At 38.6% G+C, this 20,114-nt stretch overlaps 1 protein-coding gene across 4 annotated transcripts in view; it reads left to right on the forward strand.

Moving 5' to 3' along the window:
- CDK14 (cyclin dependent kinase 14) overlaps positions 1-20,114 on the forward strand; it is a 593,024-nt gene that overhangs the window by 503,016 nt on the left and 69,894 nt on the right. For 3 of the 4 annotated variants that reach the window (XM_007452058.1, XM_007452056.1, XM_007452059.1), the window contains 2 exons: positions 2,801-2,940; positions 8,384-8,499. In XM_007452058.1, the coding sequence (XP_007452120.1) occupies positions 2,801-2,940; positions 8,384-8,499 (256 nt within the window). Of the gene's footprint in view, positions 1-2,800; positions 2,941-8,383; positions 8,526-20,114 lie in introns of those variants that run through there. The other variant, XM_007452057.1, reaches the window with a different exon arrangement.

Raw genomic sequence — 20,114 nt, forward strand, 5'->3', positions numbered from 1 at the left:
AAGAGGAAAAAATAAGGCAGGACAGAATAGGATGCAAGATTAAAATGGTGGCAGTAATTCCAAATATTAATATATCAGTAATCATGACATATAAATGGATTAAATTTTCTCCTTAGAAGACAAGGATTGTTTAATTGGATAAACATTAAACCCAGCTATGAAATATTTATGAGACACCTTAAAATTATGTATATGAAATATTAAAAGACAGTGGCAAAAGGTATGCCAGGCAAATACTAAGCAAAAGAAAGCTGAGGTCATTAAATTAATAAGAAAAAAATGAACTTTAACCCAGAAAGATTTATTAAAGAAGTTCACCACGGAAAGATTAAAGACTGGATTTACCAGGAAAAGATAACAGCGCTAGACTGTTAAGCATTTAATTACCCAGCTTTACAATATATAAAACAAAACTTGGGGGAATTGTAAGGAAAGATTTTAAAATCTACCATCACAATGGGAGACTGAAAACAACCACAATCATTCTAACATTCTGATAAGGTGAACTTCCAAATAAGGTATCCCAGAAGTGTCATATCTCAGACCACTTAGATGGACTCAAAAAGTGGTTCTGGTAATGATGAAGATTCTGATGCTGAAAATGCATGTGGAGAGTTGGAATAAAAATGGTTCTTGAAATACAAGTGAGGATATAGTAAACTTTCTAAATTAAAATTTTGTGTGATAATTCAGATGTTTATGTATAAACCAGATAGCACAAATAAGCATTTGATTATTTTATTGACTTTATTAACAAGTTTAGTCAGTTTGGGGGAGGGGAAATGTCTTCTTGGTAATTCCTTATATTTAGGTCTATATGTGTTAAATCTAAATGTGATCAACAATCGACTTCAAAAACAAATACAACTTTAAATATTTATAATTCTTCAAAATAGTGAAACCATGCTTCAAGGATGATTTATGGCTTGTTGGAGCTGGAAGGACTGCAGACATAATGTGGTTCATAACAGAGTCAGGCCTAAAACTTAGATCTAGTCTCAGTCTGGCACTGTTGTTGTGTTTTATCAAAGCTGTATAAAATGGATACCAATGTGTTGTTCACCACGGTTACATACAAACTGTATGTTCAATGTAAGTGCAGTTTTTGCCGTGAGGTCTACCTATCTCAAACTTTGCATTTAATATTTAGAAACATATTAATGAAAAAAATTTAATATCAAAAGAGTCTTAGGAAGAGGAAGGAATAATTTGGATGGCCCTGGACCCTATTAAAAGAAAGAAAGAAGAAAAAAAAAAAAAACAGAATTTTAAGAATGCCTCCGTTTCCTGTAGACAAATTTCTCTTTGCCAGGTAGAGACATTTAAAACCAAGATACTGATCAGTTTTTTTAAAAACAGCATTACAGCAGCCAAACACTGAACCCATGGGTGAGACCTTCACCTGTGAAGATTTAGAGAGAAGGTCTCTTAGATTGGATCTTTGGAGTAATATTTTTCTTTGCTCTTCTCCCTTTTTCTTCCTCTGCCCAAATTCATGACCTACTTTCCTCTTCCTCACTCCCAATCCATCCCCCTCTCCCCACACCATAACAATTTTAAATCAATGCTAAAGAGTTACTTGAGGAGGGGAAGGGAGAGAATTGTTGGTCACTAGGAAAGATGTTTATTGGCTCATGGCTTGTTTTGTAGCTTCAAGGCTTTTGAAAGAATACCCACTAGCAGGTGCAACTTTTCTTCACATTCTTCTGGCTGCTTAAGAGTCACTGTACTTACTTCATCTTATAGAAACTCAGGAATCTGTGGGTAAAAGCCTTTAGGAATGACCTGAGAGCTTTGCACATGCAAAACCACTTTAAGAGTCAACTAGTTCTGGGTGGGTTTGAATCTGCTCAACCTGCTAATTGAGCAAACCATTACCTTCTCTGACTTCCACTTCGCTCCCCCTGCTGTTAGACAGAAACAGAGCTGTCTTGTCCGAATAGTAAATAGGAGAGTGTGTGAAAAGCGCCTAGGAGAGTGCCTGACACATGTTCACCTACTCATAAATGGTAATCATTATTAGGAAGACTTTAATTATCATTTTTATGTTAACTATTTGGGTTTGATTGCCCTGAGCAGTGAAATAGAGATTCCATGGAAAGCAAGGCTGGGCTGGACAGTGTGGTCTGCTACCCATTTGAAAGTAGTACCACAGGAAAGATTTTACTCCTCTGCTTTTTTGGTAATCTTGAGACATATTTTCTCTCTACTGTCGTTTTAAAGGTCATCTTGAATTGATTCCGTCCCATATGGTTTAAGCCTATCCCCTTTGTTAACCTGCATGTTAATATTATGATTGTTAATATTTGAAAGGGTACTTATTCCAATAATTTTTTGTTCAATGTAAGAAAATATAAATTCTTAAAGGAAAAAGTAACTTTAGTAACTAGAGAATTTAATAGTAGATTTATTTTAATTCTCCTGGTTATTTTGTATTAATTTTCCTATAAATGTATCCAGATGTGTATGCAGTACCTATATTCTATGAACAAATTCTGGCAACTATTTGATAAATTGTCTTCTGAAATTTTCTACCTTGGGACCTAATTCTATCCTGAAAATATCAATCCTTTGCTTATAGTAAAATATGTTACATCAATGAGGAAAGCGAGAGTAAAAGTTGGTTTACAGTAACGGATACTCTAATGTGAATTCTGCTTCTTTTTATTTTCAACAGGCAATTTAACTTGTTTTCTTGGCCAGGAATAAATAAATACTGAAAAATTAGGTGAGCCTTATGTCTTACTTAGGGGATTTTCTTGTTTGTTCTGATTTCTCTCTTTGTTGCTTGTGTTTTCAGGCTCAGCTATGTGAATCATGCAGAGGATCTGGCCTCCAAACTCCTACAGTGTTCCCCAAAGAACAGACTGTCAGCACAGGCCGCCTTGAGCCACGAGTATTTTAGTGACCTGCCCCCACGGCTATGGGAACTGACTGATAGTGAGTATGACAAATTCAAAACATCCAATCGAAGCAGGGACATGATTTTAGCATCTATGTGTAACACACATGTAGAGAGGTTCACATGTTTATATGTGCATCTCTCTAATATGTATGCTTGTATATGCATTGCCTGTATGCCTGTGTGTGTGTGTGTATGTGTGTGTGTATGTGTATGTGTATAGAGAGAGAGAGAGAGAGAATGGGGGGAGGGGGGTAGGTGTGTATATATTTAGCGGAATCCTGCCATTCAATTGCTAGCTTACCAGACACAGGAAGAAAATGGATTCCTTTTTTGCTATCTCTGCTCTGCAGTCAGCAGCTGCATGTCTTTGTATTTGATTATGTGTGTGTCCAAAAAAATGATACGGGCAGTTATAAAGGAAAAGGAAAATATGATTTACATATTTAGTGCCTTATGCATATAGTATTTTTTAGCTGGCTGCAGTACACAGAGTAGGGATGATTCATTTCCGTTTGATTCTCAGAGACAATCTTGGTTGTAACAATAACCTTAAAAAGGGCTGATATACAGTGAGCTGACGAACAGAGTTGGCAATTGGCTAATGCGCTGAATTGACATGTAAGAACTGAAGATATGTAATTCATTTCAACTACAGATGCTCTTGGTATTCATACAGAACTCTTCTCTGGATCTTTTAAAACAAAACACATTCCTGGGTGGGTTTTTGTTTTGTTTTTACAAAAGTGTTCATATTTACACAGCCTTTTTCAATTACATTTTAAATATTTGGGGGAGGATTTATGACTGGGAGGATCTCATCTTTCTTCCAAAGTGTGAAACAGAATTCTTGTGAAATTTTGCATAACACTATTGCAGTAAGAACACTTTTGTTCAATGGTGATACATTCTTTCCAAATGCCCGTGAAAGATATTTCTCCTCATACTGTTTTCTTTTTGCCTTAAAAATTAATATACTGCATATATGGATGGATATTATATCATTTTTAATCCTTGTGTACACATCACTTACCATAGACGTACATAAAATTTATTTCTTTATTCTCTTAGACTTTCCCCCCCATGATAGCATTGGAGTCTCCTCGACAACAGTAACCTTTTATTTTGGAACTAAGTCCCAAGTAACAGCTCTTGGGTATTCCTACCCTAAATCTTTTCTGATACCTCATATTTAATTCTAATTACTTTTTTTTTACTCTAAAGTAACTATAGTTATATTAACCCACTGCTCCCCCATGCTTTGAAATCTTCTTCAGTATTTCATATATTCCAAGCCCATATTTATCCCATATTCTGCCCTACTTCCTTTCTGAAAGTCTACCCACTGACCATTACTACAGCTATCCCCATTAAAAAAAAATTAAAGATGAAATCCCTATAGAAAAATAATGAATTGGTAACACATCTTCCCATACTGGGAAAAAAAAAAAAAATGATGCCAGTGGACTCATTAGTTTATTGCTCGTCAGACTCAGACATATGGTTTGTTTTCCCATTCAGTATAACTTGCAACTTGATATCACTCCTCCTTGGTGACATCTCAATCCCATCTGACTTGATGATTGAGTTTAAGCCAGGATTTTGATGGTCTATGAATTCTGAATTCTGTAGTAGTACTTTTCTGTTAATATGGACTTATTACCCACTTGGCACTTAGTTTATCAGCCAGTGGTTAAATCCAGTTTCTATCAGTAAGTAAATGCCTACACATTATCACTCGGCAGCAGGCTGCCAATGGAGACAGCCTTGTCCCTGTCATTAACAAGCACAATGTATGCAGAACACCAGAGGGGAATTAAAACCACAAAAAATACCTCAGGGTGGTATTTTTAATATAAGAATTTAATTTGTAATTTCACAGATTAAGAATTTTGGCTGCATTAATCCCTTTATCAGCTCACAGCAGGCTATTTGCAGAAGCATAACCATGAGGCGATATTCATTGGCAGAAACACGTCTTTGCATAACGTTAAACATCAGGAGCAGTGAAACCTTTTGAAGGGGGGAGAATAAAGATGAAAAATCATTATATTTTTAAAACAAGATTCTGCTAAACGCCTCCGGTAACAATTTTGAGTTACAGAAATGCTATTTCTGTGTCTAGTAGATAATCATTATGAAGCATAAATCCAGTCGCAAGAAAGGACAATCCCAGTATTAAATACCACAGTCATTTCCATTTCGAGCAACATGGTAGTTCTTGTAAACATGTTTACACAACAAAGAATTCCTAGGCTTTGGAGACTTTGGGAACTAGTTCTTTTAAGTGAAATGACTGGTTTTGGTGACTCTGTTATCTAGGTTAATATTCTGCAGACTATATTTAAAAGTTCTTGAAATTCTTAAAATTAAATTTTACATTAGTGTGAAGTCTTGTAAAAGTTCGCCACCTGGCAAATGGCAGCAGCAGCAGCAGTGCCAGTATCCTCATATGCTTCCTTTTCAAGGAGATTTGGAAAGAGATCCATCTGAAAAGAAGTGTTGCAGAACCAATAAATGGATTGTCTTATCAACCAAGTCATGGTTTCTATTAATCAGTTTTAGGAGCCTTACATTAATACATAGTCTATTCAGGATGCAATAACAAAATAACTTAGACCGGGGCTTAAACAACAAACATTTATTTCTCACAGTTCTGAAGGCTGGGAAGTCCAAGATCAAGGTGTCGGCAAAATCAAGTTTCCTGATGAGACAGCCACCTCCCTGTATCTTCACATGGCAGAGACAGAGAAACAGTGACACCTCTCTCTCCCTCTTTCTCTCTTTCTCTCTCTCTCTCTCTCTCTCTCTGTCTCTCTCTCTCGTTTTTTTCATATAAAGCCACTAATTTCATCCTAAGGGCCTCACCTTCATGACTTCATCTAACCCTAAATACTACCCAAAGGCCTCATCTCCAAAAACTATCACATGGGGGATTAAGGCTTCAGCATATGAATTTTGGAGGGACACAAGTCCATAGCAGTCACATTCTTAAAGATGGGTCATGGCATTTTTTTTTAAAAGAATGTCCACAAAGGGAAAACTCTTATGCAAGCAGAAAGCAAACCCAGGTTAAAAGGAGAAAATTGTAACAAAAGTAAATTCAAAGTGGGCTCCAGTCTTCTTGGCCTACTTTAATATATCAGACCTTTTGAGAAGAGTATCAAGTGTTATTAGAACCTTGGTTACACAGAGCACTGCAGTCATTCCATGAATTCTTATAAAAATGAAGTTATATGCTGATGCCAGACTGTTATTTGCTTTGGAAGAACATATAACAATATAATATCTTTCTTAATTGTACTAGTCCTTAAAACCTCACCAGTTTACAAAATGCCAAAATTTAGAAGCAATGTATTAGTGTGCCACTGAAGCAGGAATTATAAATTCATCAAGCAAGAATTATGGTACAGTTACCTGGAGATCTGGCGGTTAAAGCTGGCTAATTCTAGTGGCACCCTGTCATTCTCCCTCTATCCGAAAACCCGAACAGCCTTGCCCCACATCTTCACAAAGATTTAATTGCAGGGAAGTAAATGGAGGGCTGATTTAGAAGAAATTCATTATTTTTCCCAAATACACCAAAGGGCATTCTCCTGTGTATACTATCAAGTTAAATAAATTATTGAAGCTGAACCACCCTTGTCAAAGTAAATGAACAAAATACACTTCATAGCGTAGAGTCCTTGATTTTATTACATTCATTTGCTAATTCACAAAACTCAGATCTGCAGTGAAAGAAGGCCAACAAATTGGTGCAGTGTGAAGAGCACTGAACTGGGAATCAGACCACCTGGATTCCAGCTTCAGCTCCACTGTTAACTAGCTGGGCAACTTTGGAGAAGTGCCTTAGTTTCTGTGGGTTCCCAATTTCTCATATAGAGACACAGTGATCCCTAAGGACCTTTCAGCTCTAATGTTGGTAGGGTTTCTTATTCTTATATATGTCCTATATATTATCCTAAAGCAACATTATGCCATTAATGGAGCTCCATGCCATCTTTTTAAAAAGAAAACACACCCTGTTCAAACATATTTGCTGCTCTGGTTCCTAGACTTCCATTCTCTCTTGAATCCTTTTGAGCCGAGCTTTTATACCCAAGGTTCCACAAGTGCTGGTTTTAGTCTCTATCCATTGGTCTTTCCCCAGCCCTCATCTTGATCCATCAGCATAATTCAACACAATTGACCACTGTCTCCTCGTAGTAACATTTCCTTCACTTGGATTCCAGGACAGGACATTTTCCTTTTGCCTCCCTAAACATTCCTTTTCATACTCCTTTGCAGATTTCTCATCTGCCAGACCTCTCACTCTTAGAGTGCCCTGGGGCTTAATCCTCAGATCTTCCTATCTACATATGCTCCCTAGAGCCTAGATGATCTCATTTAATCTCGTGATTTAGATATCATCTGTGTACACTGACAGCTTCCAAATTTCAATCTCCAGTCCCATCTTTCCTGACTCCAGACTTGCATATACCAGCTGACTACTTACCATCTCCATTTGGACGTCAACTTCATATTACCAGAACTGAGCTCCTTATCTTTTCCCTCAGACTTGCTCATTTTGTAGTCTTCACCTCATTAATAAAGGGCAATGTCATTCTTCCAGTTGTTGGAAGTTACCCTTGACTCCTCTTCTTTTGTCGTACCCAAACCCGGTTCTTCTGTAGACCCTGTTGATGCTACCTTCAAAATAGATCAATAGACCATCCTCACTTCTCCACTGCCATCACTGCCCCGTGTCACTCACCATCTTCCTTCACCTGTGTTTCTACAGTAGCCGTGTAACTGTCTTGCCTGCTCCTTCTCTTGCTCCTTAGAGAGGCTTTGCTGTTTCTTCTTTCTTCAGTTCGTGCTTGCTCTTCCTCTAGATATATGCATGACTTGCCCTCTCACCTTTTTGGGTCTCTGCTCAAAGGTACCTTTACCTGGGAAGGCTTCACTGACCTGCTTCCACCCCGGCACTTCCTGTTTCTCTTCCTTACAACTAGTTGATATATTCGTCTGAGTGTTTATCATCTGTCTCCCCTAAGTGGAATCTACAAAAACCGGGGTTTCTTTTCATTCTGATTGATACACTACAGGATTCTGAAAACCTAGAACAGTGTGGGGGTCAATAAATATTTCTTCAAAGAATGAATGAATGAAAGAATGCACAAAGAAGGGCAAAACATGTTGTTTCCAAATTCAAGCTTATTGTTCTAGATCAGAGAAATATGAGAGATCAGCTGAGCTGTGGCTTGGAGGGGAAGGCAGACTATCCTGTCATATGTGTGTGTAAATCTGTGTGTGTGTGTGTGTGTGTGTGTGTGTGTGTGTGTGTGTGGCTGTGACGACTTGACATTTCAAAGACCAACACATACCATGATGTTTTATGTGCGGGACATCTAGCATTGCATCTCAGCCTCCAATTTTGAAAGAAAAGATTCTAAATACACCTATAAATATGTAAATGAAAACTTTTCATTCTGTCCACAGTGTCTTCTATTTTTACTGTCCCAAATGTAAGATTGCAACCAGAAGCTGGAGAAAGTATGCGGGCCTTTGGGAAAAACAATAGTTATGGCAAAAGTCTATCAAATAGCAAGCACTGATGCGCACAGCAGTCTCGAGAGCACAGGTAAGATGACCTACTTTACTTGGAACGTAATTGTGAAAAGACATTGAGTCAATCTTTCAAATGAAATATTTCAGACTTATTTTTTCCTAAGTATCTTATGAATCTCTTATGTTTGTTAGGGCATTCATTACAGATTCTAGTGAGGCAGAGTGCTGTCAGTCATTTCTGTATTTTTAGGCACTTGCTGGAGTCTAACCACAATGGTCCTTTATTTATGTAGTCATAAGCAAACCATTTTAGTCATAAGCAGATCATTTCACTACTCACCCATCCTTCATAGAGGCTAGAAAATGGTTAACCTCGGAGGATATTTAAGCCACAGACCTGCTTTGTGTGGCCCACACAATTTTTTTTCTTGGTTGCTCCCATTTTAAAATGAGGAGATTTTATACAAAGTCTGGGTTTCCAGCTTTTCTTGAGAAATCAGCAGCTCTGGCAACACTAAACTCACATTCCTGCCAGAAGTTTGTGTATGTAACTGAACCGTGGCTGCCTCCTTTGGAAAGGGCATGGGCTCCCTAGTATAGTCTAGTGGCCATTTGGGCCACTTCACCCATTTCTGATTCCTGGGTGGCCCCTAGTACAGACCTTATTGTGGTGAAGCATTTATTTATTTATTTTTCCTATTCAATTCTTTGGCCTCCGCTATTCTGCAGATGTTAAAGCAGAACCTAAACGAGATAGTCTCTGAGCCTGTCGGCTTGTCCCGGTCATCACACAGGCTTTACAGAAACAAGCATAAGATGGCAACTTCTGAAAAGGCTGTGTCTTTAGTGCCAGTTGGAAATGTTTGGGTTTTTTGGAAGTTTACGCCTATATATATCTCTTCATTTAATGCAACATAACTCTGAAGCAAACAGAGAACCAACTTTTTTGTGGGGAAGGCTTTTTATTTGCTAGCCCATATTGTTACTTGCTTGTGTGGCTGTTCAGGAATTAAATGTTCCAGTGAATTGAAAGATACAGACAGCATCGCAAGGGCTCCTCTTCCTTCTTCTCTCTCTTAATGTGAAATATGTTAACAGGCTGAACTGTCAGCAGATTACATGTCCACATTGTCTTGTGGGTGATTAGTCAATACCTTTGGACTTAGCTTTTGTGTACGCTCAATGTGGAGGGCAATTTTGGCCTCTCAGGAGTATGGTGGTGATTTATGAATGATTGGAGAAAAGATTCCCAGATTGATAAAAGATGGTGTATAAATGCCAGTCGGGAAATGTTACTAGTAGACTTGCCATTTCATACGTAAGATTCTTCATTCTTCTGGTTATTTCTCCCTATTGGATAAAAAGTTACCCGGAAGCACAACTTTATTCACCCAGTAGCATTTGTACTCTCACTTCAATTGGTCAGACAGAGTGGGGCTGAGTTTTTGACCAGTTATCTCCTGGTTCTGAGAATGGTTTTAATTCATGAGGGTTGCAGCAGATGCTATTGAGAGTATTTGACCTGCATTACCGTAATGAGAGCCCCTGACTTTATAAATCCCTTAGCCAATTCAGTAGAACAAAACAAAAATTGAACTTTATTTGTGCTGCTGCCTCATACACACATACACACAGGCAAGCTTGAATTTCCATCGCAGGGCTGTGTGTTTTCTTCTCTGCTCTTTTGAGATCTCTCTGACCTGAGCCTGGCCAGTCAAAACTGCTAGAATGTGTTTCAGGTCAGCTTTTCCATGTAAATCAAATCAGGCTCACTGGATAGAAGCATTGCCCATAAGGTCTGAAAAACTGCTAAGTGAAAAGAGATTTTAAAGAGCTGCTCGGAACTACAGTCATCAGTATTCAAAAGCTTTTACAAAGATGTTTTTTCTTTGTAGTAGGTTTTTAAAACTAGATTCAAGGGTATTATCTAGAACCTCTTCCTCTAGAATTATCTAATAATACTAGAAATATGTTCTCTATGAATTTTGTCTTTTTCACATCAACTTTTAAAGCTTTAATATTATTATTGCCTTTGTTGTTTTCTTCAAAATCCAGATACCTCAGTTTGATTCAACATTATATTAAGGAAACATCTAAATTTCTTTTTCTTAGAAAAGCTGCATGGAAGCTGGATTTTAGGTGTTTTCTGTCATTCAGCAAAAAAGGAAATCATTTTAATTTTTCACCTTTGTAGGGTTTTCTTTTAATCAAATGGGTTCATCTTAGAGATTAAATAGCATAGCCTATATATTGGCCTAATACATCCTGCTCAGTGGAGCTGATTCTAATCAATAGCAGAATACCAGTGTCTATATTGTAGACATTATAGAGTCAAGTCTACATAGGGCTTCCCTGGTGGCACAGTGGTTGAGAGTCCGCCTGCCAATGCAGGGACATGGGTTCCCACATGCTGCGGAGCAGCTGGGCCCGTGAGCCATGGCCGCTGAGCCTGTGCGTCCGGAGCCTGTGCTCCGCAATGGGAGAGGCCACGACAATGAGAGGCCCGCGTACTGCAAAAAAACAAACAAACAAACAAAAAGTCTACATAAATAAGGGTATTCATAAAGAAAACATGTAATTCCCTAGATTTTGATTTTGTTGTTGATGAATTAATTAACAGTTTAGAACAAGCTGAGGCATCTTAAATTTTCCTCAAATGCCCCAGTTCTTTGTAAAGCCCAGAGAGATTGGGAAGGAGAGGAAGGGGCAAGAGGTTGAGGGCTCAGAGAGGCTAAGACTGTAACCTAGCATTTTAGCCACCTCTCTCTGGGGAGTTACACAGAGGTAAATGTGGAAAATGCATTGTATCACTTCTGGTTTTGAAATGATGGAGGACTGAGTAGAGAGGAGCGTTTCAAGTCCTAAGTTTTCTCTTATACCACAATGCCAAATTGTTTCTAAACTTGTATATACTAAGGTCACTTCAGTTATTTAGTTAATAATCCTGGATTTACATAAACTAGCCTTACTGGAAAAGCTAATGAGAAGCATTTTTCTTTGCAGCAGAGAGCAATTTTGGTTTCAGAGTCTTATAACCAAATGAAACGAAAAGAAAACCACATGCACCTAAGTTTAAAAATGGAGCCAATGGATGATCAAGATACTGTGCTTCCTACAGTTTGTTATCCTCTAAAGATATGAATAGACCTACAGATTGCATAGATTATCCCCACCCTTTTTATCAGCATTAAAGGATAGGACTTTCCTAAAGTCTGAGAGAGCCTTAAATACGCATACAAATTTTCCCCAAGGGAAAGACCGGAAACTATATTGAATATCACATCCATTAGTATCACTTATATTTGTGCACAGTGATACTGAATACACCCCCAGGCTGAGCTTAATTTTCCAGTTATTCTAAATTGAGAGAGGAAGTGCACAGTCACTCTTGTCTGCTCTCCTTTTGCTGAATACAGGGGATAAGAATGGCCTCTAATCTTTTAGACAGATGTTTTATAATTTTCCTGAAATGGTATATGCTCATTATGGAACATCTCTTTTTAATGAATCAATTGGTCTTCAAACCCTATTAAATTCATAATAAATATAGAAATATCTGGTGCATGAAAAAACTGTATTTGGTTCAAGTGCAAGAAGTTAACTGCATGCATATTTTGGTGACCCTCTCCTTGCTTTCTAGAATATTATCTTTGCTAATCAATGTTATTTAAGTATCATATGAAAATGAAAAAAAATGTGGTAGACTCTTTCTGTCTGACTCAGTCATCAAGCAATAATTTCCTAAAAGTAGGCTGCCAGGTAAACAGTAGGATGCATAAATTGCTCAAGAATTTTAATTAAATAAGAGAAAGATTTTTTAAAAAACCGAACTCCAGGCAAAATATAATTCATTGGTGCTTAAGACTCTCTGGCATCGCTAACTGAACGTTCATTAGAGAGGTGTTCACACACCCTGGGGAAGTGGGGGGCAGTGCCAAAACCCCTGGTGAGTTTTTAAAAATCCAGGGTCCTGGGGTCTTCTGCATTTTAAAGAACCCCAAAGGATGTTGATGTAGGTAACCTTTGAACCACATATTATGACCTGTTCGGTAACTATTTAAGAATTGTACATTTATGAAGTAAAATAATCAACTTATTTGGGCCAGGACTGGATAAAGACAAAATAGGAAAAGCCATCCCTTCCTTTCCCTTCCCTTTTTTTTAAGGAAGATTAATATAAAGTTGTGCTGTCCAACAGGGTAACCACTAGCCACGTGCAGCTATTTTAAGTTCATTTTTAATTAATTAAAATTAAACTAGGGCTTCCCTGGTGGTGCAGTGGTTGAGAGTCCGCCTGCCAATGCAGGGGACACGGGTTCGTGCCCCAGTCCGGGAGGATCCCACATGCCGCGGAGCGGCTGGGCCCGTGAGCCATGGCCGCTGAGCCTGCGCGTCCGGAGCCTATGCTCCGCAAAGGGAGAGGCCACAACAGTGAGAGGTCCGTGTACCGCAAAAAAAAAAAACAATTAAACTAAATTACAACCTTGTTCCCCCAGTAGCAGTACCACGTTTCAAGTGCTCATTACCCACCATGACTAGTGGCCACCATAGGGACAGGGCAGAGCGAGGACCTTTCCAGCATCACAGAACATTCTACTGGACAGCACGGGTGAAGAGCGTTTCTCCTTCCTGCCTTTGAGGAATCAGGAAAATTGAACTGAATTCAATCAGTAAAAATATATTTCAGTTCTAGAATATAGCCACTTCAGAGAAGCTCAAAACATTTGCGAAGAGAGACACTCAAGTGAGGAAAGAGGCAGGTGGCAAAGTGAGAGGGACAGAGACAGATGACTGAGAGCCACAGAAAGCGCTGTGTCACAGGGACAGGAGCCATAATGAGGAAGCGGGCGTGGGGATCTTTCGGGGTAAGGAAACATGGTGCGGTTTCCTCAGGGATGGTGGTCTTTGTTGAGATTGCTTGGGGAAGTAAGGAAGAACAGGTGGACAGTCCTTAGACTTCTTAAAGCTGCACGGCAGGCCTCACAAATCCTGAATGTCCGTCAGGATCCACAGGAGCTTTGGTTTGTCTGCCGTCAAACTCAACCGCCATCTCAACTCTGGTACCTACCCCTGGAGAAACAGCCCCCTCTAGCTCTCCGTCATGCTGTGACCTCTTCTGTCCCTGCATTGACTAACAGTACTTTTATCTTCTCTTCATCTCTTGGCTTCTGCTGACTTGTTTCTGCTTATTCATGAATCCTGCTTATCATTGCTTCTCTTGTCCCTCTATTCCTGGGGCAGTCTATAGTCGAGCTCTTCTTCAGATTCAGACCCTCCTCCAGTCCAGAGCAGCTCTGATTGGTGTCGCCATCATCATGGAGAGAGAACAAGGCTTTGAGCAAGGCTGTTGGGTGGGTCCAGTCAGCTGAGCTGTGAACTGTGTGGCCAACCTTTCCTTAAGGAACCCCTCAGAAGAGGGCTCTGGGCTTAGCAGTCTCTGAAGCTTCTAGGAAAGCAAGCAGTATAGATGGAAAGCACTTGCCTGGCCTGTACACTACCAAGGGAAAAATCAGACAAGTATAGAGGGAAACTCCAGTTTTCATGGAGTAACAACACACTCACTGTGTGCTATTTTTGACTAACGGTCTTTTTAAGCCATGTTGCGTCTTCTCAACTGTAGACACAAAAGGAGATAACACCCATTAGTACTTATCACAGTATAAGAAATTCAAGTGTTGGATCTAGTTTTCTTTCAGTAGCAGAAAGATCTATTATTTTTCTCCTGCTAGAACTGTTACTTTCTGCATGACTCTGCAAATTTTTTTCCTATCAAACTACAGTTTTATCTCTGTTTATTATCTCTGTTGTCTCATGTAGTTGACAGCAGTAGTTGTGGAAATAACAGGCAGAGGGGGAAACAAACCTTAGTGTTCCTCGCAGGTTTTATTTAAAGAATCCCTGGTTTTTGTCATTACCTCTACCTTGCTGCAGATTAAGAAATATATATTATTCAGGAACTTGACAGTGTTTCGAACCATACACATGCAGACTACGTTTGTGAACATTTGATTGAGAAAAGGCTGGAATGTGGTTTAGTTTCTCCACCCCACCTCCACCCCCCTTTCCTTAGCTTCCCGTCTGCCCTAGAGGGTCTATTACGTCCTCTGAATCCACTACTTAGCAAAATAATGGGCTAAGGAAGTTTGACTCTTCTCTTCTCCCTGTCCCTTCTCTGCCCCTTTGGCCTTCCCTTCCTTTGGGTCTCCTCTGATCTGTACCCCACACCCCATCCACCAGCCCTGTGAATGGGTTTGCCAAAGACTAAGTTCTTTACTATCTAATTTGCTTAATTCTGTCCTGGGTTGTCACAAAGCAGAATGAAAAGAAAGTTTAATACATCATGCTTCATTCATCCAGAGTGCTTTTAAAGTATTTATTTTTCTCTATATTGACGTAATTTCAGATTTACAGAAAAGTTGCAGGAGGAGTAGAAAGAAGGGCTGATACACAACATCCACTTTCCCCAAACGTTAGCATTTTACTACATTTGCTCTATCATATTCTTTCTCTCTCTCTCTCTCTTTCTCACACAAACACACAAATGTGTGCACATACAGTTTTTCCTCACACGATGCTCCATTACCTTTAAATATTTCAGTGTGTTTTTCTTAAAAACAAAGAATTCAGAGTGATATTTTTTACACTAAAAATAGAGGGGTTTTTGTCCTTGCCTTTCCTTTACCCTTCTCTGACTGAGAGTTTTTAAAAGCAAAACGGCTAAAAGAGAAGAAACTTGTTTGATGCTCCACAAATTGGTTCATCAGCCCACAGATGCTCGAAAATTGGCTGTTTTTGAGATTCAATGTTTACAGGTCAGATGAGCTTTCAAATTGAGGATGGTGGGCTGGTGTGGGGTGGGGGGGGGGGTGAGAATAGCACTGCAACTTGCATCTTCTGTCTTTTTAAAACCAAAATTAATTTCTTAGGGACTATTTAGCCAGCAGCATAACATGAGTGAAGCTTTCTTATAAGTAGTGGGCATAGATGTGATATGGCTACTAGCAAGATATCTATTAGAATGCTTGGCCAAACTATTATGAAGTTAACAATCACATATAACTATAATCAGTTCAGGTGCTCTATTTTTCCTTTTCATTTAATGTTGATTCTTATGAATTTGGGATACAGAGGGAATCGTCTATGCCCTAAGTGCACTGTATTGTATTATTAATACCAGGATAGCAGCTGAGTCCCACTAGACAGTCTTTGTGGTCTGCGGATACTCTAAGAAGTGTCTGAGCATAAAAGGAGGCTGTTTGAGTTGAAGTGGGCTGATGGTCTGGGATGACATTTGAATGCATAGAGGACAATGTCTAAATGACAATGTCGAGAAGAGAAGGCAAAAAAAAGCTTGAAACTATTGCCATTGTCCCACAAATGCTCATCACTCCTGAGATGCTCCTCACAGACCAGCTTTGTCTGGGTAGAAATGGGGAGTGGGATAGAGGAGAGATAGACACTGGGGCCCTGGGACAAAAGCCAGGGATTCGGTCCTTAGACACATTAAAATTCTAGACAGATAGCAAATGTGATGAAAACCACAACCCGAATGTATTTCAAGTCTAACAAAGTTAAACATTTTAGCTAAATTATTACAAGTATATTTAACAAAATGTTTGCAATACTCTGAGATGCTTCAATGAATAAAGCTTTTAAGAACATCAAATTGGTTGTGCAAATGAATAATTTAGTGGGTCTCCTTTGGAATTTAGGATAGCTGTTTCCTCTACCCCCACACACACACATACACACACACACACACTGTACACTCACACAGCCAAATAGAAGAATTTTTCAACAGTCCTAGAGTTGTTAGAATAATGTCATAGATTAAACAAAGGATAACTTCTCCAGCTGATGAAACAGTGTAGAAGATCTAGAACAGAAACAATACACAAGTTTGAGAAATTGATCTCATAAAAAATATTAGCAGGCGTGCCAAGCATGGAATCTAATACTGTACTCTTAAATTCCATACTTGGCTGAATTTTTTCCCTTTAAATTACCACCATTCTTTTAATGTAGTTTGCATTATGTATAGTGCCCTTGGATTTTTAATTGCTCTGGATTATCATTTTCAATGCAATTAGTAAAATGCCCTCAATTACATATAATAATTACTGTAAATGGGGCTATTGGCCTAATTACTATAAATGGGGAAAGATGTGTGATTATCATGTGCAATTAAATCATGTACAGTATTTATTTTACATTATTATATAAATGGCGTAATGATCACATGTAATTATATTGTATCATTCCTTGGTCAACAAATCTACTTCATGTTAAAATATCTAGAATTGTGATCCATTGCCAAAGATCCATGTAGTGGATCTTTTTTCCTAAAGTATTGGGTTATTCTGTGGGCTGGGAACCCACTAAATAAACTGATTGTGCATAGGCAAGAAAAATCTGGAAGGAACAAAAATTATTTTACCTTCATTAAAATCAAGAATGTCCAGATTGTCCTATGTTGTCAGTGTTAAATCCTCCCTGAGCCCAATGCCAACTTTCACCATACCTATTTGTTTTTATGTAAACATGTGAAAATCAATACCCCCTAAATGGTGGCAACATTTAAAATATGCCTGGGTGGGGGGGGAAAGAGGTCCTTTCTTCACTGTGGCCAACATGATAATCATCCGTAGTTTACAAATGCACACTTAACAAGCTTACAGCACATAATTAATTCTGCAAAGGATGCTGTTTGACAGAGTGGGATTATGAGAATTGCATATTGATAGTGGCAGGAGAAATAAATCTATTTTCTCTACATAAGGTAGGGTGTTCTTGTGTTCTTTAGAAACTGGCACATCTCAGAGGTGTTGGTCTCAAAATGATCTCAGGATGGAAAGAAGTCAGTAATTACAGAGCCAGGCATTCAGTTGTGTCCTAATTTTCCCACCAGTTTTTCAGTGTTTCCGCTGCCTCAGAGACTTAAAGCATTCTCATTAGGTAGCTGCAGAGGCAGCCGCTTGCCTACTCCCTCATTCTCTCACTCGCATTTCCTTTTTTTTTTTCCATCCCTGCCTTGGGAGTGACTGTGAAGATCATTTGCTGGAATGATTGGCAGGTTAGAGGATTCGATCAGATGAGTTCCTCTTAGTGCAGGTCAAAAAGGCTAGTTAGCAGGAGCTGTCGAAAAATGCCAGCAGCATTCGAAATGGGAAATGTCATGACTTCGAGGCAGGGGGTGCCACCTGGAACAGAAAGCCCCCAGCTCATTAGCAAGTTACAGGATGCGGGCTTAACTGGAGGGAGCAGAGAAGGAAAGATAATACCCAATAGGGAAAATGATTGTGAAGTGGAATTGATTTCATGTATAATTTGTTTATCACTAGAGGGGACAAATGCTGTCCTTCTGACACGAGCAGAGGAGTGTGGACTATGAATGAAGCAATTTAGCATAATCTCCAGGTTGCGCTTTGGATTTAAAGAATGCAAACTTCTTTATTCTTAACTGTGGAAATGATCAGGTCATGTTACATTAATTAAAGCTGACATACTCTCAAATGTTTTATCTGGGCAATTGTGGCAACTCGACAAATGGATAGAGATGGGCAACTTTAGAAAATAACAGGATTTTTTTTTTTTCTTTTTCCTCTGCTGGTGTGGAAGACTAGCTCAGTTGCATACTGAATTATAACAGGCTTGGTGTTTATCTTCAGTGCTTAGCTAGGCTACACAAATCAAACCAGGGTTCCAGAGTCTCATGAAATCTCATTTATAGAGGAGAGTGTTTGCCCTTTGGGAGATTTAGATTGAATCCATGTTAAAATATACATGTATATTTTAGAATATGACTATATCATATTTTGGTACAATGTGAAAACTTTAATCTTTTTTTTAAAGGAGCAGCTCTCCAGTAATGAAACTGGAGCCTAGTTGTCAGTTCATCTGGATAGAATTTGATATTTTATCATAAAGTCAACAACTTACAGTAGCATAGTTACAAACAAAACTAAAATAAAAGTGTCCTTACAGGAAGAATTAATCTGCAATTTGTAAAAAGAGAATGTAGTGGCAAAACAGAAAATAATATTGCCTAGCATATACTCGAACCAAACTCCAAATTTACAGGTTTCAGTATTTTTACAATGCATTAAATGGGCTTTAGTGTAAAGCTTTTTCCTACATAAATTCCATCAGAAAATGTATTTTCTTTTGATTAGAAACTTTTACGATATCATTTATCTTTTACATGGAGATCTTCATTCTGTTATTTTAAGTCACAGATGCCACAGCTGCAAGTCTTTCTGGCTGAACACTAAAGGATGTTTACGTAGCATCCAGATTTTGATTATAACATATATTTTCAAAATGTTTTTGTCTTGACTTTTCTTTTCTCTTAAATACTGAGAAATTTAATGAGGCAGTTATGAAATAACCAGTGCTTGTTTTATCAAGCGGCCTCAGATTGCTGTCTTAAGTGAATAGGAATCCTAAAATCTCCTAGTGGAAACACTGGTGGAAAATTCATTCTGTTCTGTATTCAGCCTGAAAAGCTTAGCATTAAGCTACTGAATATAGCTGTCAAGATATACTGCATTACTTTTGTCAAATCTAAAAATTAAACATCAGTGTGAATCCACTCATCCCCTTATTTGGGAGCTTTATTGTGTGGTCCAGGAGCTGGCCTTTAAAAAAAAATTATGAAAGACTTTTGAAATAGCTCATCTAAAGTTAAGATGTTTTATTCTTCCACAGTAACTCAATTTGTTAATAACTGACAGATTTATTAGAAAAATGAATAAGTCAACTATTTTGAAAGAAAACACTGTCAATAAAATTTTTAATAAGAGGATTGGGTCTAGTTGTCTTCCCAAGGACTTCACAGTCTCAGAAGCTTGAAGTAAGATGCCCTTACCTCTCAAGATGCGCCAGATGAAGGAGTCCAGCCATGCAGAGCCGGAGGTGACTAGTGGCCTTTGTTCATACCTGGTCTCATTTCTCACTCTTTCCTCCATGCTCTGCCCTCACCTTGGCTTTCCAAAGTCAACTCTGCATTCACGGACATCGTAGACTCTCCGCTATTTTGCCGCCTTCTCAGTTCATCTCCTCTCCGTCAACTAAAATAATATCTGATACATACTGACATTATATTTATCATTCCCTTTGTTGAATCTTTCCACAGCTCTATTGACTTGAGTGACCTTGTTGTTGAAAGTTTCACAGTCAGATTTATGGGTTCCCCTTAGATAAGTTCCCTAGTTCCAAAGAAAAGAAATGGCTCCTTATAATTGTCCTCTTTATCAGTAGTTCTCAGCGTGTGATCTATATACCCTGGGGATCCCCAGAAGTTCCATGGGGGTCAAAACTGTTTCCTTAATAATACTAAACTGGTCTTTGCCTTTTGCACTGTGTTGACATTTGCACTAATGGTGCAAAAGCAATGGAAGTAAAACCGCTGGCTCCTTAGCATGAATCAAGGCAGTGGCACCAAACTGTCTTCCTAGGCACTGTTTTCTCTACCGCCACACAATGGTAATTGTTTTTAAAACACAGTTTCACTTAATAATGTTCTTGATGAAGGAGTTAAGATTATTAATTTTATTAAAGCTCCCCCTTTGAGTAAATGTCTTTTTAATATTCATTGTGACTAAATGGGAAGTTTACATAAACCATCTCCACTGTGTACCTAATTACTCTGGTTTTCTCAAGC

This window comes from Lipotes vexillifer, unplaced genomic scaffold (assembly GCF_000442215.2).
Source record: "Lipotes vexillifer unplaced genomic scaffold, Lipotes_vexillifer_v1.1 scaffold161, whole genome shotgun sequence".
Lineage (NCBI taxonomy): Eukaryota > Metazoa > Chordata > Mammalia > Artiodactyla > Lipotidae > Lipotes > Lipotes vexillifer.